Here is a 23,407-nt window from a genome sequence, read left to right as displayed (position 1 = left end):
TGACTGAAAAAAAAGGTGACGGATAAAGCACGGAAAAGGAGCGGATTGATTTGAAAAGGAGCGGATCGATTTGAAAAGAAGACGGAAATGGAAAAGAAAAAGAAAAAAAGAAAAAGCGACTCCATGATTGTGGGACAACTACAAATCTGCATAGTATGCAGAAGGGGTGTTCTGCGAATGCTGGACGTGCGTTATTTGGCAGTTTCTATATAACCATGGAAAAGTTAATTAAAAAGCATGAGTATATAGGACTGTGAATGAGATAGAATTGTTTATTATAATTGATGTTATTATAATAGTTATTACTATAATAATTTGATATTATAATATAGTAGAGCGTAGACATTAATTATAATAATCAATAGTACTAGAATTAAAGACAAGAAGACTAAAGAGGACCTGAAGATAAAGATGCATAAACTTTTAAAAGAGATATTTTGTAGGGATGTTATATAGATTGATTAAGGTGTTTAAATAGCTGTCGTTGATTTTGATGACCTTATGTTTGGGAGTATTGTTATTGATATCGTTATCGGGAGGGTCTTTTGAGTCGATATTGAGGTTTTGAGTATCTTGTTCTGTATAGGCATGGTCGATATCGTGTTCGTGGTGGAGTAGTTCATGTTCAATGTCTTCCTTGTGTAGGATTTTGACATCGGGATCGTCATCTTGGTGGTATTTGTTCCAGTGATGGACTTCATATTCGTATTCAAAGTCATCAGAGTGATGGCCTGGACCAACGCCAAAATCGGGTAAATTGCCATTGTTGTTGATAAAATTCAACCATTCATTGAATGAGATTTTCCTGTCATTATTGAGATCGATCAAGTTAAGAACCTTGGTTAGAATGAGATGTTTTTCGTCTTCGGAGATTCCCTCAGAATCGTCGTGTTTGCCCATTCCATCGCCCTTTCCAACGACCTTGTCCCGAAGCAAGCCATACATGTTGAGAATGTCCTTCTCAAGGAGATGCGATTTGTCGGAGGAAACGTGCAAATGAAAGAAGGACTCAGGGTCAAAGTCCTGGATGTTGTGTTCCTGGATCATATGCCATTGCTGCCAGCTCAAGTCTGGAGGACACTTTTCAAAGAGCTGTGTGGGAGTGTCTTCAGCACCGGCGTGGCCCGAGTGGGCAGAGGCAAAAGGAAGGAGGAGAAGCAAGAGAAAAACAATCACCAGACGTCTCATTGACTGTGTTGGAGTGTGCTGTTTGTGCTGTTTGTGCTGTTGGATTGCTCTTTCACGTTCTTGTGTTGCAAACAAGCCTAGACCCCCGGCCAGACCCCAGTAACCATCCCGGTGCTGGAGGTGTTGTATTCCGCCACGTGCACACACCTGCCGAAATCGAATGCGGCTACGTCGTGCGTTTCGGCTGCTGCAGACCCCGCTCTCGCCACCTCTGCAGAGGTCTAAAATTTTTGCAGACCCCTAGTGTGGTGCTTGTGCTTCCGCTGCCGCTGCGGGCCGGGAGCTGCTGCACGTGCGCCAGCGGTGTTTTAGAAGTGCTTTTTCTGGTGTTTTCTGGTGTTTCACAGCAACGAGAGTTTTCTGTTCGTGGTCTGCGACTGTTTTCTTTACTTGCGTCTGTTTATTTACTTACCTTTTTCCTTTTCTTTTCTTGCAACTGAAGGACTCTCGTATCTTATCCATCTCCAGCACCTTCTTCAGCACTTCCTCCAGTGTCTTCTCCAGCTCTTTCTTCACGAATCACTATATATATCTGGCCCATCTTCTGAATTTCCTCCATCTTATCACTATTCAACGAACTTTCCCAGATTTTTCAGCCAATTGTTAACCCTAAACTCTTTTTTTTCTCTCTCTCAAACACACACATACTCTCTTACTCTCTTACTCTCACTCTCTTACTCTTACTCTTACTCTCCTACTCTCTTACCTTCAGACTCTCAGACTCTCAGACTCTCAGATCTCAGACTCACACTGCTGCTATTTCTTTCTTTCTCTGACAGTCTGCTTCTTTTGTCTGCTATCTGCCACCCAATTCCCATTGATTCTCGTCGATATATATATTCATTATCTTAATTATTTTCAATCTTAAATATACAACTGCAATTACATCTCCTTATATCTCTTCAATTAGAAATATTAAAAACAAAAAACAAAACAAAACAAACAAAACAAACAAAACAAACAAAACAAACAAAACAAACAAAACAAAAAAATAAAAAAATAAAAAAATAAAAAAATAAAAAAATATTTTTTTCTTTTAATAAACAATAAACAATAAACAAAGAGAGAACCTATCCTCTTAATTAACCAAATAATTAAATAACTAATCAACTAAATAATCAACTAAATAATCAACTAAATAATCAACTAAATAATCAACTAAATTAATCTTCGTATTTACCTATTCACTTATTCAAAATGGATATCGGTCAGGTACTTGAAAATGCTATCCTAAATCCAAACCCTCAAGAGAGATTCCAAGCTGAACAACAACTAGAAAATGCTGCAAAGGAAAACTTCCCCCTCTATCTCTCTCTCTTGTCTGAAGCCTTGAACAATGAATCAAAAAAAACTGAGGTTCGAATGCTAGCCTCTCTCGCCCTAAAAAACCAATTAATCTCAAAAGACCCAAAACAACACAAAATCTACTCTGAAAGATGGATCAACTTGGACAACAACTTCAAAAACCAAATCAAAGCAAACTCCCTCAAAAACCTCCTCTCCAGCGACGACAGAGTAGCAAACTCTGCTGCCCAATTAGTCGCTGCAATAGCTGAAATCGACCTCTCCAGAAACGACTGGCCTGAACTCATCAACTCCCTCATCGAAAACACAAAACCCGAAGTCCCAGACCACATCAAAAGATCAAATCTACTCACAATAGGCTACATTTGCGAAAGTGCTGATCCCAACAACGCAGGCATCGTCTCAAGAGCAAACGACTTCCTCATCGCCATCATACAAGGTGCTCAGTCCTCTGAAAAAAACTCAAAAATCGTTAGATTAACCGCCATAAACGCCCTCGTCGACTCCCTAGAATTCATTCAATCAAACTTCCAAAAAGAAGGCGAGCGTAATTATATCATGCAAGTCGTCTGTGAAGCAACTCAAGCTTCCGACGTCGACCTCCAAGCTGCTGCCTTTGGTGCCCTCGCTAAAATCATGTCCCTCTACTACAAATTCATGCCCTTATACATGGAAAGAGCCCTCTATTCTTTAACCATTTCAGGAATGCAAAACACTGATGAAAAGGTCTCCTGCATGGCCGTCGAGTTTTGGTCAACAGTTTGCGAAGAAGAACTAGAAATCTCCTACAGAAGAGAAGACTTCAACAACAGCAACTCCTCCTCCCTAATCCCCGATGACAACCCAGACTTTACCTCCTACAACTTCTCCTTAATCGCAATAGAAGACGTCCTACCAACTCTATTATCCCTCTTGAAAAAACAAAACGATGATCTAGATGACGATACATGGAACATCTCAATGGCTGCTGGTGCTTGTTTGCAACTATTCGCTCAAAATTGTGGCACTCCTGTTGTTAAACCAACCTTGGACTTTGTCGAAAGAAACATCAACAGCACAGAATGGAGATCTAGAGAAGCCTCCGTAATGGCATTTGGCTCAATTCTAGATGGCCCCGACCACAGCCAATTGAAATTCCTAATTGCCCAAGCCTTGAACTCCATATTGGAACTAATTGATGATGAAAACTTGCAAGTCAAAGAAACCGTAGCCTGGTGTCTAGGTAGAATAGCCGATTTAGTCATCGACGCTATCGATACCGAACAACATCTACCAAGTGTTATAAATGCCATTGTAAAGGGCCTACAAGTTCACCCAAAGGTCTCTAGAAACTGCTGCTGGACTCTAATGAATCTAATCGAACAACTAAACCAAGATTCTTCAAACACAGAATCAACTCCAATGTCAAAATACTACTCCTCCTTAGTGCCTGTATTACTACAAGTCTCTGGCAGAGGTGATAACGAATACACTTCAAGAGCTTCCGCCTACGAAGCTCTAAGTGCTCTAGTATTATTCTCCTCAAAGGATGTCATGCCTCTCGTCAACTCAATCGCAAGTGAAGCTCTTAACAGACTAAACATCACAATCGAAATGTCTCAACAACCGGATAAATTATCGCTAAACGATTTGTCAAATTTACAAGAATTACAATCCAACATCCTAAGTTTACTATCAAACGTCATTAGAAGAGCAGGCAAAGACGTTTTATCTGTATCTGATAGTCTCATGGAAATGTTCTTGAAATTATTATCAATCCAACAAAATCAAAGAAATTCTCTAATCGAAGAAGACGTGTTCATTGCCATCAGCACAACTGCCTCAGCTGTGGAAAGCGAATTTATTAAATACATGGACTCATTCTTGCCCTTTTTAAACAATGCTCTAGAAAATACAGAGTCTCAAATCTGTAATACTGCTGTCGGTCTAGTAGCGGATATCTCAAGATCATTAGGTGACCAAATTATTCCTTACTGCAACGGTTTAATGAACACACTAGGTAATAATCTTTCAAATCCTGATATAAGAAGGGAACTAAGACCGGCCATCTTATCGTGCTTTGGTGATATCGCTACATCAATTGGAGAAGCTTTTCAACCATACTTGGATGTTGTCATGAAAATCTGCTCTGCAGCTCAAAATTTACAACCAGAAGACTCTTCTGTAGAAACTTTGGAATACATTATTGACGTCAAAGAAGCGGTTTTAGATGCTTATGTCGGCGTGGTTGCTGGTCTAGAAAAACAGCCACAATATCTTCGACCATATGTTGACATAATCTTCCAATTTTTGGTTTCAATTCCAACAGATTTCAACTTTTCAAGTTCTGACACCGTTTGTAGAGCTGCCTGTGGTTTGATTGGAGATTTAGCCGAAATATTTTCAAAGGATAACCAAATTCAACAAGCCTTGAGATCACCATGGGTTGCAACATTCCTCAGACAAGTTAAACTTAATCAATCTTTTAGTGTGACTACTAGAAATACAGCCAAATGGGCAAAGAAAAAAATTCAATGAATTTAAAACTAATTTTAAGAAAATATAAAGAAAATTGATCAAAAAAAAAAAGAAAAGGAAAGAACAGTCATTCTAGCTAGACTAAAATGTGTTTAAAAGAAATTCATTCCAAAATCAACAACCAATCAACAACCAAGAAGAAAAAAAAAAGATACCCAGAATCAAATATCAATAACATCAAACAATTTTATTTGTTATTTTTTATCAAATATCTTTTTGTTTTCAAGCTTTTTAGACTTTAAAAATGAATAAGTTTTAGAATATTTTTTTTTTGGAATTTTTAGGTGAATTTTAAAATCAGTTTTATAACTTTTTTTATATAGAGCTGTTATACCCTGATGTTCTATTGTTAATTTTTTATTTTTTTATATTTTATATTTTATAATCATTTATAAAATTTTCTTATATTTTATATTTATTTATACTTTTGACTTTTTCCTCTTTCCTCTTTCCTCTTTCCTCTTTTTCCTCTATTTCCTCTATTTCCTTATTTTCCTCTTTTTGTTTTTTTACTTTTTATTCACTTTTTTCCCTTTTACCCTTTTATATTACTTATTCCCCAACTATTTTGTCTTATTCTTTACCTTTATCATTGATTTTTATTTTTTGTTTTATTTTTAAGAAAAGTAATATTATGCCCTTTTTTCATAATTGATTTACTTATTTACTTATCTACTTATTTACTTATTTACTTATTTACTTGTTTTTTTATTCTTTTGACCTATTCTTAACTACTTGATTATTTGTTAGTTAATTCCTTTGATTAATTCATTTTGTTTTACCCATTTACTTATTACTATTTTCTTATTACCATTTTCTGTTTATAAAATTTTATTAATCCTTTGTACAATTCTGATAAAAAATTGAAATATTACTAGTACCTCACTTTACTTTACTTACTTATAAATTTTACTTGATTTTTTAAATTTTTAATTTTTTTTTAATTTATCTATTTAGTTATCTGTTATTTATTATTATTTATTATTACTTACTATTACTTACTATTATTTATTATTTATTTAACAAAATTAAAACTCATCATGTGGATTTTTTAAACCAACAGGCATTATAATTTTATATTGAATATATAAATCACCAAATTGATCATCAGATTCCGGTATTGGCATACCTTTATTTTTAATGATTTCAATCTCATCATTTGTAACAATTTGATTTTTAATTCTTTTTATATGAACAGGTTCATCTTTATTGAAGAAATCGAGCTGTCTTTTCCAATTACCCAATAATGCTTCTTTGAGAGATAGATATTCAGTTCTGAATAGGTTATTGCCTCTTCTTCTATAACCTAGGTTATTTTTAGAATAGTTTTCATTAAATTGAAACAATAGGTCACCAGGAATAATATTTTTATCCGGGTATTGATTAGCTTGATTTTCAAAGACTTGAACATGATGTCTATCAACACCGGGAGAAACATGAATATTGAAGGATTTTGTTGAATCAATTATACCCTGGCCATTACATTTTTTGCAATAGTTTTTAATTAATTTGCCCTTTCCTTGACATTTTGGACAAGTGGTTTGAAAAGTTTGAAACATTCCTGGACCTAATTGTCTTTTAATAACCTTTAGGCCCGAGCCATTACACTCGTTGCATTTATGTTCTTTACCATCCTCCGAAGCAGTGCCATGGCAATGATCACAAACTGTCTTTAAATTAATTTGGTATTCTTTCAAATCACCATTGTAGTACTCATTCAAGGTTAATTCGATGTTAACTTGAATGTTCTGGCCCTTTTGTTTTCTAACATTTTTTTGATTACCTCTGTTGCCACCAAACATATGCTGAAAGAAATCAAAGGGATCGTGTTGCTGCTGTTGCTGGTTTGGATTCTGCCCATTTTTGACAGCTTCATAGCCATAGTTATCGTAAACCTGCCTTTTCTCGCTATCGCTGAGGATCTCGTAGGCTTCACCGATTTCAATGAATTTCTGGTGAGACAGCTCGTCGTTGGGATTCTTGTCTGGATGGTATTTCTTGCTCAACACCCTGTAGGCCTTCTTGATGTCCTTATCAGAGGCGTCTCTTGGAACATCGAGCACCTTGTACAAGTCAGTCTCTTGACCATTAACCAAGGACACCAATACTAAATTGAACATCACTAGCAATGCTATCAATCTGCCAAAAGCTCTCATTGTTCACTGCAATAAAACCAACCCAATGTCTTCTGACGAAACGAGATAGCCTATCACTCACCGATAATCGTGCAAATCATTGCTGCTGAGTCTCCTCCACCATCGCCAGACTTTTCGCTTTACGTATTCATAATCAACTCCGTAGTTAAGCGCGGGAAGCGCGGAGCAGCCCAAAACAGCACGTCCGACATGGCCCGGGCATGTTTGACGTCAGGTGACTGTTGTCCGGTTAGCACAAAGTGGCCGGTGAGTCAGAGCGTCCGGTTAGTGAGATTTTTCACTTGCAGCGTAAAAATTTTAATTTATCAGTGATAATGACAAATAATAACAACGATAGCCAACGATAAACAACGATAAACAACGATAAACAACGATAAACAACCTGATTCAGTGCTTATCTGTGTTTCCTATTCTTTGTTTCCTATTCTTTGTTCTACTTAATTGGATATGCCTACTGTTGCTGTTGATAAAGCTGACCTCTTTGAACTGTTGGGCAGAGAGTTCACCACCCAGGAGTTTGACGACTTGTGTTTTGAATTTGGTATTGAGTTGGACGAAGATACAACCAATGATTGTTTGCCAGGCGAAAAACCTCAATTGAAGATTGATATTCCTGCTAACAGATACGATTTGTTGTGTATTGAGGGAATCGCTCAGTCCTTAAACGAGTTTTTACATCAAAAGTCCACTCCAACCTACTCTTATTTATTGGATAAACCTAATTTCACTCTCACAATTGATGAATCAACTCAATCCATTCGTCCATATGCTGCTGCTGCAATTTTAAGAAACATCAAATTTACCCAGAAGATTTATGATTCCTTCATCACTTTACAAGACAAATTGCACTCAAATTTATGTCGAAATAGAACTTTAGTAGCAATTGGTACTCATGATCTTGATAAATTATTACCAAATTTTCACTACAGAGCTTCCAAACCAATTGATATCAGTTTCATACCTTTGAACCAATCGCAAGTTGTCAATGGTGAAAGCTTCATTGAATTTTATCAAAAGGACAAAAATTTAGGCAAATTCTTACACATTATTGAAAATTCAGATAAATTTCCTCTCATATTGGATTCTAGGGATAATATAGCCTCATTGCCACCAATTATTAATTCGAATCTATCCAAAATCACCTTAGATACCAAAAACGTCTTTATTGAATTAACTGGTACCGACAAAACCAAAATCGAAATCGTCTTAAATCAATTGATTGCAATGTTCTCGAGATATTCTGAATCTAACCCATTTCAAGTTGAACAAATTCAAATAATCTCAAACCATAATAACCAATCAAGAATCACCCCAAATCTATCAATAAGAGAAATGCCTTGTGAAATTGACTATGTGAATCGTTGCCTTGGTTTGAATTTAACATCTGATCAAATTTGCCAATTACTAATTAAAATGTCCTTATCTGGGGAACAATCTTCCTCTGACCCAAACATTATCAATGTTAAAATCCCAATCACAAGACCTGATATCTTACATCAATGTGATATTATGGAAGATGTTGGTATTGCTTACGGTTATAATAATTTAATCAAAAGCAGGAAAGCTGATACAGAATTGAATTCAGTTGCAATCACTGGAAGTTTGTTACCAATATCAAAAGTAACTGATATTATTAGAATTGCAAATTCTCAATCTTCATGGTCAGAAGTTATGCCATTGACTTTATGTTCTCATGATGAAAATTTCAAATTTTTAAACAGAGTCGATAATAACGATTTGGCTGTCAAATTAGCAAATCCAAAAACATTTGAATATCAAGTCGTAAGAACATCCTTATTGCCTGGTTTATTGAAGACAACAAGAGAAAACCAAAAACACTCTTTGCCCATTAAAATTTTTGAAGTTGGGGATATTGTATTAAAAAATGATAAGCTAGAAAGAAGAGCTTTAAATCAAAGAAATTGGTGTGCCATCTATGCTGGCAAAAACTCTGGTTTTGAAATTATCCAAGGTTTGTTAGATAAAATCATGGAAACTATGAGATCTCCCTGGATTGAAAACCCTGATCAAGACACTACTTCCAGAGGTTACTGGATTGAAGGCAATGACGATGATAAAGTCTTTTTTCCAGGAAGAGGTGCTAAAGTCTTCTGGAGAGATGATAAATCCGAAGCTAAATGTATTGGTGAAATCGGTGTTATCCATCCTAATGTTTCCAAAAATTTTAACCTTCCATTTGCTGTTTCATCTGTTGAATTGAATATTGAAGTTTTCCTATAAATTAATAGAACATGAAAAAGAAATATACTAAAGATTCTCTTATTTTGTTCCATTTTTAGTTATTTTTTATTCAGCATTTAATGTATTTAATGATTTATTAATTTATTATCTTCCTTTTTTTTTTTTTTACAACCCCTTTTTAATTCTTTAAACTAATTTTTTTTAATAAATAGATTTTAAATATTCATCATTTAAATACAATATGCAAATATTTTTATTATAATATACTTAATTAGATAGAAATTGATACAATAATAAATAATAAATAAATAAATAAATAAATAAATAAATAAATAAATAAATAAATAAGTTGAAAAATTAAAATATAAATCTCAGACACTAACAGCTAAAAAATTAAAAAGACATTGATAGTTATATCCGAAAAATAAAAAATCAATAAAAGTTTATAAGTGATTCACAAAAAGTAAATAAAAAGAAAAAAAAATAGAAAATAGTAAAAATGATCAATGAACTATGAGAGGTAATAATGAGCACTCAAATAGGAGTTAAATTTTAAAACTGAGTATCAGACTTCCTATTTCCAACTTGCTATCTAATTTTAATTTAAATTATTTTCTTTCACTATTACCTGCACTTATCAAGCTATATTGGTTCAATAGTATACAATCTCCGCCTCTTTTAGGATCTAATCCATAATTGTAAAATATGCCTTCACTCGTAATAACCATAACATGTAATAAATCGACTATTTTGGATTCACTTGAATTTAAAGCTAAACTTGAATCATTAGAAGGATTTTTAGTGTTAGTGCTATTGATTGTATTATTTAAATTTGGGGCATTACCATTTGCTTGACCATTAGCTGGGTTAATTAGAAAGTTGCTTAATATGATATTTTTTGAGATTTCTTTGCCAATCGCCACGACACTTTTAGTGCCATTTGAAGCAGGCAATTTCAATGAAGCAAAATGTCTGGTTGGCTTTAGGACTGATTTCACTCTTCTTGGTAAATATATACCCATTTTTTCAGCAGCTTTTCTACCTAAAGATTGAGAAGATTGACGGATTATTCTACCAACAGTTCTTCTTGATGAGTCAATTATTGGTTTTGTAGATTTAAGGATCTGGGTATTATTTGAGGGGTTGATATTGGCCATTGCTGTTGGATTTAAAGAATCCAAATCGTTTGAGCTTTCAATGACATCGATTGAACCCAAGGAGCCATATGAGGATACAGATGAACGTCTTGGCAGATCAAGGTTATTTTGATCATTGTTGTCATTATTTTGGTTATCGTTATCGTTCATATCGTTAGCAGTGATGTTTTTAGATTTTATATTAGAGTCGCCATTTGTATAGAGATGATCATCAATATTATCGTGGGTATTATTATTTATATTTGGGTCATTAGATTCGTTGTCATTATCAGTGTGATTATGAGAATTGTTTTGTTTTGAATATGAAGAATTTATTGAATTTGAGGTGCTATTTGATTTGGTTGAACTAATTGAATTAATTGAATTAATTGAGTTGATTGATACATTATTAGATAGGTTTGCAGGAGAAGAGTAATCATTTGATAGATATTTTGTGTTGTTTAATTCTTCTTGGCCTAGTCTGAAAATATGGACAGTCTCTGTTGCGGAACTTGCGGTTAAAAATTTATTATCATTGCTGAAGCTCAAAGAGTAAATGGTTGTACCATAAGTGCCTCTTCTGAATTGGTATAGTTTTTCGCCAGTTTCAATTGAAAAGACACGAACGATGGTGCCTTTATCGGAAGCAGTGGCTAGTAACAAACCATCAGATGATAAGGTTATTGTTGCTAGAGAAGCCTTGTGAGCTTCAATGACACAGATTGGTTGTAAAGTCTTTGTGTCGAATATTGTTACATCGCCAGTTCTTGTGTTTGAATCTTTCAAGTCTTTTTGGTTTGAATTATTCGAGTCATTATTGTTATTGTTGATGCTGTTATTTAGGTTATTGTTTAGATTGTGGTTTAGTAGGATGGAATTTGATAGATTGTTGTGATTGTTTTGATTATTCATGATGTTGTTTGATCCTAGTGGATTAGTTGAAGATAAGGTTCTTGGGGGAGATGGATAGGCTAGATAGTTGTTTTGAATTGAAGGACTCAAAGCTATGATGCCATTTGGGTTTGGTGGGATGTCTATGATATGCAATAGTTTCATGTTTGTTATATTGTAGACGTAAATTTGGTCTTCCAAGAGAACGATTAGTCTTAGTTTGTTTAATTTTACAGATAGGATTGTTGTTGGAAAGGTTAGTTCACAAATGATTAGATTTTTTTTGGTGTTAATTAGTTTTAAACGACGTGGAGACATGTTTGGCTGGTCGCCTAAACCGACAATGGCTAGTAGAGAAGAAGAGAAGAGCATTTCAATTATACCAATTGCACCGATTTTTTTTGTGTAGCATTTACCAAATGGCGAGCAGCTAAAGATTTTGTAGCCAGATTTGGTACCAATTGAGCAACAAGAGCCATCTTGGTTAAAATTAATGAAATTGATAAAACCAATTGAATCGTTAATTTGATTAGAGTTGCTGTTGTTGTTATCATTAGAATTGTCGTTATTGTTATTATTGTTACTATTATTATTGTCATTATTATTATCATTAGAGTTTTCGTTAATATTAGCATTAATGGTTGTGTTAGTTTTTGTATTATTTGGGTCTGATGAGTTTGTGTTTGTATTTGTGTTTGGGTCGTTATTGATGTTGGGATTATTATTGGGAGAGTCATCAGAAGAAAGGGTTGGTTTTGTATTAATGGTAAGATTGTTAGTATTGTTATCGATATCGATGTTGTCGCTGGGGGCATTATCTGCAGATGTGGCAGTGATGTTATCTGCAGCAGTTGAATTGATTGGGTTTAGATTTCTGGCATATTTTAATTTGTAGTTTTGTTTTGGATTCGAGTTTGAAGGTGGATTTGAAGCTGTTGGTGTCAAAGAGTTACTCGAGGCAGCAGAAGAAGCAGACAACGTAGAAGGGGGCATCTCTGAAGACAAAGAAGGGATAGAAACAGAACAATAAAACCAGTGTAGATAGGGGTGGTCGCAGGACACAGTCTATTGATTGCAAGAACAGACTTGACGATATCAGTATCAGTACCAACGATCTTAACGATATTAGCAGCTCCAACTCTTTAGCGATTAAAGGCAACTCCCAAACTGTTTCCAGCTGAGTTTTGTTCGGACGGAAATCCGAGTCACTCCGCGCACACATCCGGTCCACCGTGGTTCTCTGCACGTGGTTGTGCAATGATCCGTGCGCGCGGCTGCACGGAAGCCGGATGTGTCTGCGGTTTCCAGCTGCGACCTCTGAGTATTTTTGTACCTGCATCGATGACCCGTTCGTTTAGTTTCCAGCTGTGGGGTTCTGAGGCCAAAAAACACTAGGCCAAAGGCAGCTATAATTCCACGTCAAGCGAGGCTTCCGTCTACAAGCCAAGCCAATTGAAAAATGAACAGATTCATGATTGCAAACATTTTCACGCCGATTAGCCCCAGTCAAATTGGTTTGAGCATTTGACTTGGAGTAAAAGAGAAAGGCAAATCGAGGGGGCTAGAAGGCCCAATCACGCAACAAGTAAATGTCGAAAGCCACAGTTCTGATTCTGTCAAATCCACCGGATTAGTTACATAGATAATGGCCAAGCAGACACTATTCAAAAACCTCGTATTAAGCTTGTTTGTACTGTTTAAGTTCGTACTTTGGAAAAGCGTCCGGATTAGAGCGCTGAGACGCGAGCTCGAGCTTCTGGAAGGCCAAGGTTTTGCTCTGCAGGAGTGGTGCCCTTTGATCTGTCAAAATAAGTTTAAGTATCACCCCCATGCCACGTCCCAATACGCCCCAATATGCAGGATCTCAGGACCGCTTTTGGGGCTGGGGAGATGGAATTGATAAAACACCTCCATTAGTACCCAGACCTGAGCCAGAATATCTGGATCACGATCAGAAGTAGAACGAGAAGCAGAAGGAGAACGACTTCAGAGCCAGACTGTCTTGTAATCTCATGCTCTGGTAGTACACAAGTGCTTCGCCAGTTAGATCCTCTATTTGCACCTAGCATCATGGACGTAGGAGGCCCTTCCCATCTTCGCTCTTTTAGATTTATTATATTCACTTAGACTGGCCCACATTCTTGTCTTTGTGAAAATTACTAGTCCTTGGCGAGGGTGTTTTATCATTAAGCCTAATCACTTTGATTAGTCTTGTTTTTTTATCACCAACAAGCTGCTCTAATTGAGAAACTAAAGTTGCTCTTGATCATCTAAATCAATGGAAATGGTCAACCAGAAAATAAAATGGTGGGAAACCACTTACATTTGTTGTTAATCTCAGTTCCTTATTTTCATACGTTTTAAACTTTGTAAAAATATCGATCAAGTGGATTATCTTTTCTTAAATCATAAAACTTTAATAATGTCGCAAATATTATTAGTGTTATTCCAGTCTTATCCCGCCTATTTCAAATTTACGCTATTTCACTATTTTCAACTCATTCACCTCAATATTTCAACAGAATTTCTCTATTTCTTAATCTGTTCTGTTTCATCTAGATGTTGGAAACCTGGTTTTAATTTTAATCTAAAAAATCCGCAACCAGTTTGTCTTACTTCCAGTACTCTAATTCTTTGCAATTATATTATCTATATATTGTTATTTTCCATTTGCTATTTGCTGACCAGGACTTTCAAAAACCTAAATTATTTATAATTCTTATTACGTGAAATTAATCCTCTTGCCAATGCTCTTTTTTCTCTCTTTACTTTTCATTTTCACTCGGTTTTGTTTCTGATTCATCAACTGTTTTATTTATCAAACTTTAAATTTCTCTCTTCCAATTTCTTTCTTTGCTAAGGATTTATCGTAAACTTAACCATTTATTTGTTCCAAGAGAAAAAATCTCGTTTTCACACCTACATTTAACTAAATTTTTATTAACTTTTAACAAAGTCTTAATCAATACTAATGATTCAAATTTCCACTATTCAATTTCCTCTTCTTACGTTTATATTTTTTTTGCTTTTTCCTCTCAAATTAAAAGAAACAAATCAATTCAGCAATTCAATTTTCTATTAAATGTTAGTGATTTTCATCCTTTTTTTTTTTTGAAATTCTAAAATTTCTAAATTTTGCTTTTGTTTTTGCTTATTTTACTTTAATTTACTTAATTTGATATATAAATATTAATTAACGGATAATTTCCAATTGTAGTTCATAATTACATTTTTTCTTTCATTTTTTCTTTCATTTTCTTTCATTTCAAGTCATATACCCTACCATTTGATTACGTTCTAAACTGATTTATACTTTAAATTATAAACTCACACTTTTAGTTTTAATTATTTTATCCTTTTATATTAATTGAACCTAACTTTTGCTCTTTGGAATTTATTTTGCTCTTGCTTTCTTGCTTTCTTGCTTTGTGCTTTTCTTTTTCATAATTTAAATTACAAAAAATAAAAAAAAGACAAAAAAAGTGCAAAAAACAAAAATCTATAGATTGTTTTGATTAAATTTTTTTGATTAAATTTTGTTGATCAATATCCTCTATTTTTCTTTCCTTGAAATCTTGTAATGTTTTGTAAAATATAAGACTCAATTTTCTCTCCCTGCTTTCACTCGTCCAATCTATTTTTTTTTTCTTCTGCTTTATTGTATTGCGAAATTTTTAACTAATCATCACCACATTCACATTAATTCAAAATAAACACTTGAATTGAGATTACAATTAAAATCGGTAAATCAAAACTGATTTTCCTGTAAAAATATCAACTCTTCCATATTAAATTCTCATCAAGTTATTCTAGTTTAATATGCCTGCGACTCCACCATTAGAAGAGCTCAACCAACCAGTCTTTGGAAAAGACTCAGCTTCTGTCTCTTCAAAAAACCATCATGATCTTGAAAACAACTCTTCAACTCAAATTGAAAATGCTTTCAAAAAATCAAAATCTTTAACAATCCAAAAATCAGAAATCCTAGCTGCCCAATATAACACAGTCTATCATAAAGCTGTACTTTTATTCTCTGCCTTTTTGGTTGGTTATGGTTATGGGTTAGACAGTAACACAAGATATGTCTTTACTGCCTATGCCACTTCCTCTTACTCTGCTCATTCTCTTTTAGCTACTGTCAATGTTATCCAAGCTGTTATTGCTGCTGCCTCTCAACCTATTTACGCAAGATTAAGTGATGTCTTTGGTAGATTCCAGTTGTTCTTGGTCTCTATTGTCTTTTATTCTATGGGTACCATCATCCAGTCTCAAGCTTATGATGTTCAAAGATATGCTGGAGGTACCATCTTGTACTATATTGGTTATGTCGGTGTTATATTAGTTTTGTTATTAATTTTATCCGATTTTTCTTCATTAAAGTGGAGATTATTTTTCCAATTTATTCCTACTTATCCCTTTATAATCAACACTTGGATTTCTGGTGATGTTACCTCTGCCATTGGTGGAGAAAACTGGCAAAGGGGTATTGCCTTATGGGCTTACGTCTTTCCATTGGCCTGTATTCCCTTAATTTGTTGCTTCCTTCATATGTATTATAAAGCTTCCAAAACTGAAGAATGGAAATTGGTTAATCAACAAAAGACTTTGTTTCAACACCATGGTTATAAAAAAGCATTTGTTTATTTGTTCTGGAAATTAGACTTGATAGGTCTTGTGCTAATGACTGCTATGTTGGGTTGTCTCTTGGTTCCCTTAACAATTGCTGAAGGTATTGCGGACAAATGGAACTCATATAAAATCATTATTCCATTTGTCTTTGGTGGTGTCTTGCTTCCTGTTTTCTGTTTTTATGAATTTAGATATGCCAAATTTCCAATTGCTCCTTTCGAATTAGTTAAAGATCGTGGTATCTGGTCTGCTTTGCTTATTTCTTTCCTTTTGGATTTCATCTTCTACTTGGCTGCTGATTATCTTTACACTGTCCTTGTTGTTGCAGTCCACGAATCTGTGAAATCTGCCACCAGAATTGTGTTAACTTCTTCTTTTGTTTCTGTTGTTGCTGCTCCATTCTTCAGTCTTGTTGTTGTCAAAGTCAAGAAATTAAAGGGTTTCATCATCACCGGTTGTTGTCTTTGGATGTTAGCAATGGGTCTTTTATTGCATTTCAGAGGTGGTGAAGATGCTCATTCTGGTATCATTGGTGCCTTATGTGTTTGGGGTTTGGGCACTTGTTTCTTTTCCTATCCAATCAATGTCTCAGCTCAAAGTGTTGTTAGTCATGACAACATGGCCAATGTAACTTCTTTGATTTATACCACATATAGAATTGGTGCTGCTGTTGGTGCTGCTATTAGTGGTGCTATCTGGACTTTGAATTTACATGATAGACTAGTTTACCATCTTGCTGACAATGATTTGGCTGAAGCTGCTTATTCTTCTCCATTTACCTTTATCGTGACCTATACCTGGGAAACTGTTGAAAGACAACAGGTTGTTTTAGCTTATCGTGATGTTCAATTGAAATTAAATTTAGTTGCTGTAATTTTTTGTGTTCCAATGATTTTTGCTGCTTTCTTCCTTAGAGATCCACCATTAACTGATAGTGTTGCCAATGAAAAAGTTGATGATGAAAAGCAACATGTCGACAGAACTGATGAAGACATTATTACTCAAAAAGTTCACAAATTTGCTCGAAATCTCAAGAGAAGAACTGTTACTGCTTTCAGTAAGAAGGCTTAGACAAACCTTTAATGGTTATTTCCGTTTGTTTTTGTTTTTTTATTTGTTAAGTTATCTTATTTATTATAAGGTTATTCTGATTTTTCTCTTTTAATGATCAAATATTTTACTAATTGTTATTTTTCCACCAATACACATATGTATTTTAATACTTTCAATAAATTTTCTAATATCTTTAGGTTTTTCTTTTTATAGAAAAAACATTACCAATAAAGGACAAATTACTCAAAGTAAAATCTAAACCAATTTTGTTATTGTTTTTTTTTTGGAGTAGTTTCAAATGGTTTATATACCACCAAGGTTCTGCAGGAAAGACCCATTTAATAATGAAATTCAGAGTCCATTGGGTTTAAAACTAAAGTGAACCCATTTTATGATGAAAGAGATCCAGAAAAGGCATAAAAAGAATCCGAACCGAAACAAAACTGAATAAAGAAATTTCGGGATTAACTTAAATTTTTGAATTGAAATTAGTTTCTTTGTCCAGATATTGATTTATTTAAGATAAAGAAAAATGGACAAGTTGTACAGGTATATGTCGAGTTATGAATGAAACATATATTAACCTACCATATACCGTATATAATTGTAATATAAATTATCCCTTAAAAACGAAAAGAAAGCAATAACAAAAACAACCAAAATAAAGAGAGAGAAATAAAAATTATAATTAAAGTGAAAGATGAATATGAACGTGTGAAATTGAATAACCGAGAATGAAAAAATGAGTTTTTAATATTATTAAAGAGAAGGGGAAAGAAAAGATGATAATACTATTCATTAATTTGGTGATCAATTTGAGTGTTAAAATTTGAGTAAAGATCATCAGTATCTTTTTTAAATTGATGAATGTCAAAGTTATCATGGTTAGTATTAACCCAATCGTCATCGTTTGAGATATTGAACATTAAATCGTAATCAAAGTGATTTTGAAGGTGATTTTGAAGGTGATTTTGAAAGTGATTGTCGATATTTGTGTGATTAGTGGTGGTGTTGATAATATTTTTTGTGATAATTAAAGGTAGATCATCGAGTACGATGATTTTTAAATTTGGTAAATAATGAATTAATTTATTTATAAAGAATTTATAATAATGAGATAAGCATTTGAAGATTAGATTTATATCGAATTTGTTATAAAAATCCGATAAGAGATGGTTTTTTTTGAAAGATTTGATATAGTGAGTGGTGTTGAATTTAAAGTAGCAGTATTTGATATTGGTTGAAGGGGTTGGATGATCTAAATAGTTTGATAGATTTAGCATTTTATTTGATCTGAATGAGTTTTTTAGGTTATTTAGAATTTCAATTATAAAAGTACAGATGTAGTTTAAGAAATTTCTATTGTGTTGAAAGATATCAAAAAAGGGAGAGAATTTTTTTTTGAAATTTGAGCAATGGAGACAGTCGCAAAAGAATTTAAAATTTAGATTCTTTAGATCGAAATTTAAGTTATTTGTAAATAGGTTTTTCAAGAAGATTCTATGAAAATCAAGAGTTAGGTCGATGTAGGATAAATTTAAATTTGAAAGAGAGATTAGGTTTAGGTTGAGGTGGTTGATTAGGGAATTATAGTTTGAGTTGTAGTTGTTTATTATTAGGAGATTGTTTTGGTCATTGAAATCTTTGTAGTTTAGTTTGAGTAGTTTTAGATTTGGCAATGAGAAGATGAAGGTGTAAATATCGTTTAAGATTTGAAAGTTTGATAGAGGCAAGTTGATTAGATTTAGCTGGAGTAGGTTGTTAAAGTTGTTGAATATTTTGGAGAATTTTAGGGTGTTTATGAAGGAGATCCATAGTTTGATGCATTCGCATTGGTTGAAATGGTAGCACCATTGGTTTATGGTTAGGTGTTTTAGGAGAGACAAGTCGATAAAGTTTTGAAAGAATTTGATTGAGATTGGGTTATTTGTAAAGTCCTGGGGGTTATCGAAATCAATTGAGATGTTTAGAGATTTGACATTTTGAAAAATGATTTTTTTTTTGTAGTAGCTGTAGTTGTAGTTGTAGTTGTAGTTGTAGTCGTTATAGTTGTCGTTGTTTGATAGTAGGTTTAATGAGTTGACAATGAAGGTTAGGTTTGATATGAAATTTTTTGTGCCGAAAAAATGGAGATCGATATTTTTGATGATAAGAGAGTTTGATAGGAACTTTTTTTGGAATTTTTGGAAAAAAGAAAAGTTTCTGCTGAAATTGGTGTCCCAAATGTAGTAGTCGTTGATGTATTTCAATTCTAAGTTGTTTGAAATGGAATCTATGATTTGTTGAGTTAGGAGAGATTTGGTAACATTATTGTAGTTTGTATTATAGTAGTCATAAAAAGCCTTTTGAATTATAGAGTTTTTGAATAGTAGAGATGTGTTGTTGTTGTGAGTTGATAGAGGAATCAATATTTTGGAGAATATCAAATCTAGCAAGTAGACATCAAAATCGTCATGCAAGGAGACAAAATTCCAATCAAAGTAGATGGTGTTGATTAGAGATAAATAGGAGAGGTGTTTGTTGATAGTAGAGATGAAGATTTTTAAGGACGAGAAGAAATTCAATATTCTTTTGTAGTTGTAGAGCACCATTTTTTCTTTATCATCCAAGGAAGAGTGGTGGAGGATTTTCTGGTTTATAATGGAGTCAATTGAGTCTCTTGGGGGCAATTTGTCATTGAAGCAGTCTGAGTAAAGCAACTGGTAGTCAATTTTCAAGTAGGAGTAGTGGGCAAAATTGTAGAAGAGAGGATCGACGTGCAGAGAGGAGTTCCAGCTCAATATTTTGTAGTCGTTGAGGTAAATCTTGTTGTAGAGAATGGAAAGAGCTAGCTTGTGGAAATACGAGTTCAAGCATAGAACCTTGGTGATGAGGACGTGGGAGTCAAGGAGGGAGAGCACCCTGAGCACAATCTCGCTGGGGAGAGCTGAAATGGAGCCTCTGCTGCGACCATTGCTGCTGCTTCTGCTGCTTCTGCTGTTCATGTTGAAGACGAAGTTCTCATCGAAGACTCCTCCACTCCAAAAATAGCTCTGTGCTCCCAAAAACCCAAAACGGAAGCGGCCACAAACAAGAACTTAGACACGTGCTGCTGAGTCAGCTCTGAGTCATATAATCACGTGATTGTGACGTACTCATGACGTACTCATGACGCAACTATGCAGCCGGGCTCGTGTGACAGTCGCGTGGTTTTCACGTGGTTCAGATCCGGATACGGTCAGGTGTCTACTCCGCGATGGCCGCGCACGAGCGGGCTCCGGCGGCTGTTTTTTGCGTCTCCTCCACAATTGCAGTTTTCAGAAAAAGGTGAAGTGAAAAATTCCTGTTTTTGATGGTTGAGAGTTGTTTTACTCTGATCTGCTCTCTTTGGTTCGTCTGCTTCTCCTCTGGTCTATTGCTCAGCACTTTGCTTTGTTTGTTCTGCAGTGCCAGCTCCAATTCCAGCTCACCTCTGTTTCTGCTCCTGCTTCTGAGAAAATGACAACTGAAACTTTTGTTCCGAGTTCATCCATTTACAACAATTACAGCAACAACTACAGCAACAACTACAATAATCAAAAATCAAAATCAAAATCCACCACCACCAAAACTACACAGGACAACCCAAATGATGACTCCAATCTAAACTCCTCCATAATAAACTTGATTCTCAAGTTTATTGACAACCAAAACATCGAGGCCTTGGCTCTAATCGCGAGACAAAAGGGTTTACCACCTTTTTTAAGATACAAAATTTGGCCCTTATTGCTAAAAAATCATCCTTTTGTTCTCAACCCTTACATCAGCTCCAACTATGACGATGACGACGATGAAGACGACGATGAATATGATGATAACGATGATGATTCAAACAGTGTTCAAAATAATGATCCAAATAATAGTGATTCTAACAATACCAATCATCGCAATAATATTATTGCCCAAGATAATAACATTAGCCCTAATGACAATGAAATTGAAATTGGCAACGACAACGATAATGACTACATTCCATTAGACAGAATTAAAAACGATTTAAATACCTATTTCAAAAGAAAGAAAACAAATAATGCTGCCATCAATAATAAAACTAGCAACAACAACCTTAACAACAACAACAACAACAACAACAACAACAACAACAACAACAACAACAACAACAACAACATTCTCAATAACAACCTAGCATCCCAAATAGAAATCAACTTGTTCAACACTCTAGAATACTCAATAGTCAAATTTCTTAAAAAATGGGGCAAAATATTCAAATACGAATCTGGTTTGACTTGGATAGCTCTAGGTTTAGCCGAATGGATTCCACCTCTATTAAATGATGATCTTTATAATAATAATAACAATAACAATAAATATGTCTTATTAGGTAAAAATGTCAACTTGAAACATTTCAAAAATCACATCCCTCTTAATAAACTTGTCACGAATAACAACAACATATTAACAAAAAATAGCTCAGACTCTTTAAGCTCCTCCTCCTCGAATACTTCATTCACCCTGTTCTCTTCTCTTAGCTCTTCATTCTATGACATAAATACCACTTATTTCAATGATCCTAACCTTAACGAAAATAGCTGCATCATTAACCTATTTGACGAATTTAATTCTTATTTCCCAAACTTTCAATTATTCAATAACATATATTTTTCATCCAACAACTCAAATATTTCAAACACTTCCAACACCTCTAACAACTCTTGCAACTCTAACAACTCTAATGATAATGATTATGATTACAACGATTCAAATTCCTTTATTAACGATAATACCTATTTCAATAATGACTTACTTAAAATACTAAAAAGATTAGATATCAACTCAACCTCAACCTCAAATAAACAAAAATCTTTGCCCAAAAAACAACTATCCTTCCCAGAGATTTATGAAAGAATAGTTCTAGTCTTACTACACTCCCCAGAACCTGAAGATGATACCTTTTTAAACATAGATTTCTTTGACAACCCTAACAATTACACCGACCACAATAACCTATTGAAAACAACAACAAATGCAACCACAGATTTTATCAACTCCCTAACCACTCTCCCTATCAAAGGTGGCTCAATCGAAGAAAGAATCTCCTTTTTCTCATACTTGGCTAATACAACTTTACCCGAACTAACCAACCACCTAAAACAAGAAAATATCTTTTTCGATACAAACAATTTCTCAAATAATAACAATGATTGGATAATTTGGTGGTTAAAATGGTACGGCGCAAAATTATTCAATAAATTCGATAGAGCTAGAATTTGGGACTGTATTCTTGGTTGGAGACCTTCTTGCTCTCTCCTAAATAATAACATTATTATCAAAAATAAAAACAACTTATCCAATTCGACTTCAATCTCCTGCTCAAGTTCAAAATCAAGCAGTAACTCATCCCCAAACTATTTTAAAAATAAAAAAAAATTAAACCCCTTTAATGACTTTATAAATAATGACCAACTACTAAAAGAATTAGGCCCGGATATCTTTTGGTGGGATCATTTGTCTTTCGATTTTGATAATTTCGATAATGACGATAATTTATCAAGAACTACCTCAAATCAATTTCCAAATTCAATTGATAACGAGATAAACCATCAACGCAAATCGTCAATTAATACTCTACTAACAAACTTATCTTTGATTAACAACAATATCAATAATTCTGCAACAACAATTAGTAACGATACCAACAACAACAACAACAACAACAACAACAACAACAACAACAACAACAACAACAACAACAACAACAACAACAACAACAACAACAAAAATAATAACGATAGTGTCAAAATCGATCATCTTAATCATACTCAACACAACTTGAGTTCAAATATAAATGATGATATCGAATCTGTGATTCCCTTTTCTCAAATTGACCCTCAAGCTGAAATAATCTTCATCTGTTTATCCATGCTAAAATCAAAAGAAAATGTCCTATTGGAATTGGAAGAATCAGAAATCAAAGAATATCTAAACCAAACATCCCCATTCCTTACTAAAAAACTCAAACACAAACACAAACATAGACTAAAACATCTTCAGAATAACAGAAACCTTTCAAGAACAAGTCTTAATGGAGAACACCCCCTAGAAAAAGTTAAAACTCATACCAAAAGCAATGAACATCTAACAATTAACACAAGAAAATATTTCAAATCCAAGCCAATTCCAATGAATATCATTGATAAAACATTCACTGATATTGACGACGTTATCAACGATGCTGGCGAGCTATGGAGAACCTGGCTTTTGAACGAAATGAACGAAGATGAGTCTTGACAGAATTTAACCATTTTTAGACCCTAACGAAAATCACCCACTTTATTTTTTAAACAATTTACT

The 23,407-nt window shown here is 34.1% G+C and overlaps 9 protein-coding genes across 9 annotated transcripts; 5 read left to right on the top strand and 4 right to left on the bottom strand.

Moving 5' to 3' along the window:
• Window positions 1-30: 30 nt before the first annotated feature.
• On the bottom strand, window positions 31-1,375 carry SSP120 (nucleobindin SSP120). The gene has a single exon (XM_020193168.1). It carries the CDS (start codon window positions 1,186-1,188, stop codon window positions 424-426), a length of 765 nt encoding a protein of 254 aa, XP_020048018.1. The 5' UTR covers window positions 1,189-1,375; the 3' UTR covers window positions 31-423.
• An 801-nt stretch (window positions 1,376-2,176) lies between these two features.
• Window positions 2,177-5,115, top strand: KAP95 (karyopherin beta). Its single transcript, XM_020193167.1, has one exon. The coding sequence runs from the start codon at window positions 2,386-2,388 to the stop codon at window positions 5,008-5,010; it is 2,625 nt and encodes an 874-aa protein (XP_020048017.1). The 5' UTR covers window positions 2,177-2,385; the 3' UTR covers window positions 5,011-5,115.
• Window positions 5,056-5,725, top strand: ASCRUDRAFT_75682 (uncharacterized protein). Its single transcript, XM_020193166.1, has one exon. It carries the CDS (start codon window positions 5,097-5,099, stop codon window positions 5,250-5,252), a length of 156 nt encoding a protein of 51 aa, XP_020048016.1. The 5' UTR covers window positions 5,056-5,096; the 3' UTR covers window positions 5,253-5,725.
• Window positions 5,726-6,038: 313 nt separating this feature from the next.
• On the bottom strand, window positions 6,039-7,166 carry ASCRUDRAFT_70168 (DnaJ-domain-containing protein; the record flags this gene model as incomplete). Its single annotated transcript, XM_020191753.1, has 1 exon — window positions 6,039-7,166. The coding sequence occupies one exon, from the start codon at window positions 7,164-7,166 to the stop codon at window positions 6,039-6,041; it is 1,128 nt and encodes a 375-aa protein (XP_020048015.1).
• Window positions 7,167-7,613: 447 nt separating this feature from the next.
• Window positions 7,614-9,543, top strand: FRS1 (phenylalanine--tRNA ligase subunit beta; the record flags this gene model as incomplete). The annotated part of the gene is made up of 2 exons (XM_020195070.1): window positions 7,614-9,245; window positions 9,416-9,543. 2 exons carry the CDS (start codon window positions 7,614-7,616, stop codon window positions 9,464-9,466), a joined length of 1,683 nt encoding a protein of 560 aa, XP_020048014.1. The 3' UTR covers window positions 9,467-9,543.
• A 196-nt stretch (window positions 9,544-9,739) lies between these two features.
• ASCRUDRAFT_75679 (phosphoinositide binding protein ATG18) lies at window positions 9,740-12,511 on the bottom strand. Its single transcript, XM_020193165.1, has one exon. It carries the CDS (start codon window positions 12,386-12,388, stop codon window positions 9,977-9,979), a length of 2,412 nt encoding a protein of 803 aa, XP_020048013.1. The 5' UTR covers window positions 12,389-12,511; the 3' UTR covers window positions 9,740-9,976.
• Window positions 12,512-15,214: 2,703 nt separating this feature from the next.
• Window positions 15,215-17,095, top strand: ARN1 (siderophore transporter; the record flags this gene model as incomplete). Its single annotated transcript, XM_020190492.1, has 1 exon — window positions 15,215-17,095. One exon carries the CDS (start codon window positions 15,215-15,217, stop codon window positions 17,093-17,095), a length of 1,881 nt encoding a protein of 626 aa, XP_020048012.1.
• Window positions 17,096-17,868: 773 nt separating this feature from the next.
• Window positions 17,869-20,061, bottom strand: ASCRUDRAFT_70164 (uncharacterized protein; the record flags this gene model as incomplete). Its single annotated transcript, XM_020191752.1, has 1 exon — window positions 17,869-20,061. The coding sequence occupies one exon, from the start codon at window positions 20,059-20,061 to the stop codon at window positions 17,869-17,871; it is 2,193 nt and encodes a 730-aa protein (XP_020048011.1).
• A 1,201-nt stretch (window positions 20,062-21,262) lies between these two features.
• On the top strand, window positions 21,263-23,344 carry OCA5 (Oca5p; the record flags this gene model as incomplete). The annotated part of the gene is made up of 4 exons (XM_020190470.1): window positions 21,263-21,437; window positions 21,882-22,445; window positions 22,530-22,668; window positions 22,891-23,344. Coding segments are annotated over 4 exons (1,332 nt in total), but the record flags the coding sequence as incomplete, so codon positions are not given.
• Window positions 23,345-23,407: the final 63 nt, after the last annotated feature.

The sequence above is a fragment of the Ascoidea rubescens genome, assembly GCF_001661345.1.
Source record: "Ascoidea rubescens DSM 1968 unplaced genomic scaffold ASCRUscaffold_5, whole genome shotgun sequence".
In the NCBI taxonomy this organism is placed as follows: Eukaryota; Fungi; Ascomycota; class Saccharomycetes; order Ascoideales; family Ascoideaceae; genus Ascoidea; species Ascoidea rubescens.
The sequence above is the reverse complement of the archived record's forward strand: the minus strand, read 5'-3'. Positions and strand labels throughout refer to the sequence as shown.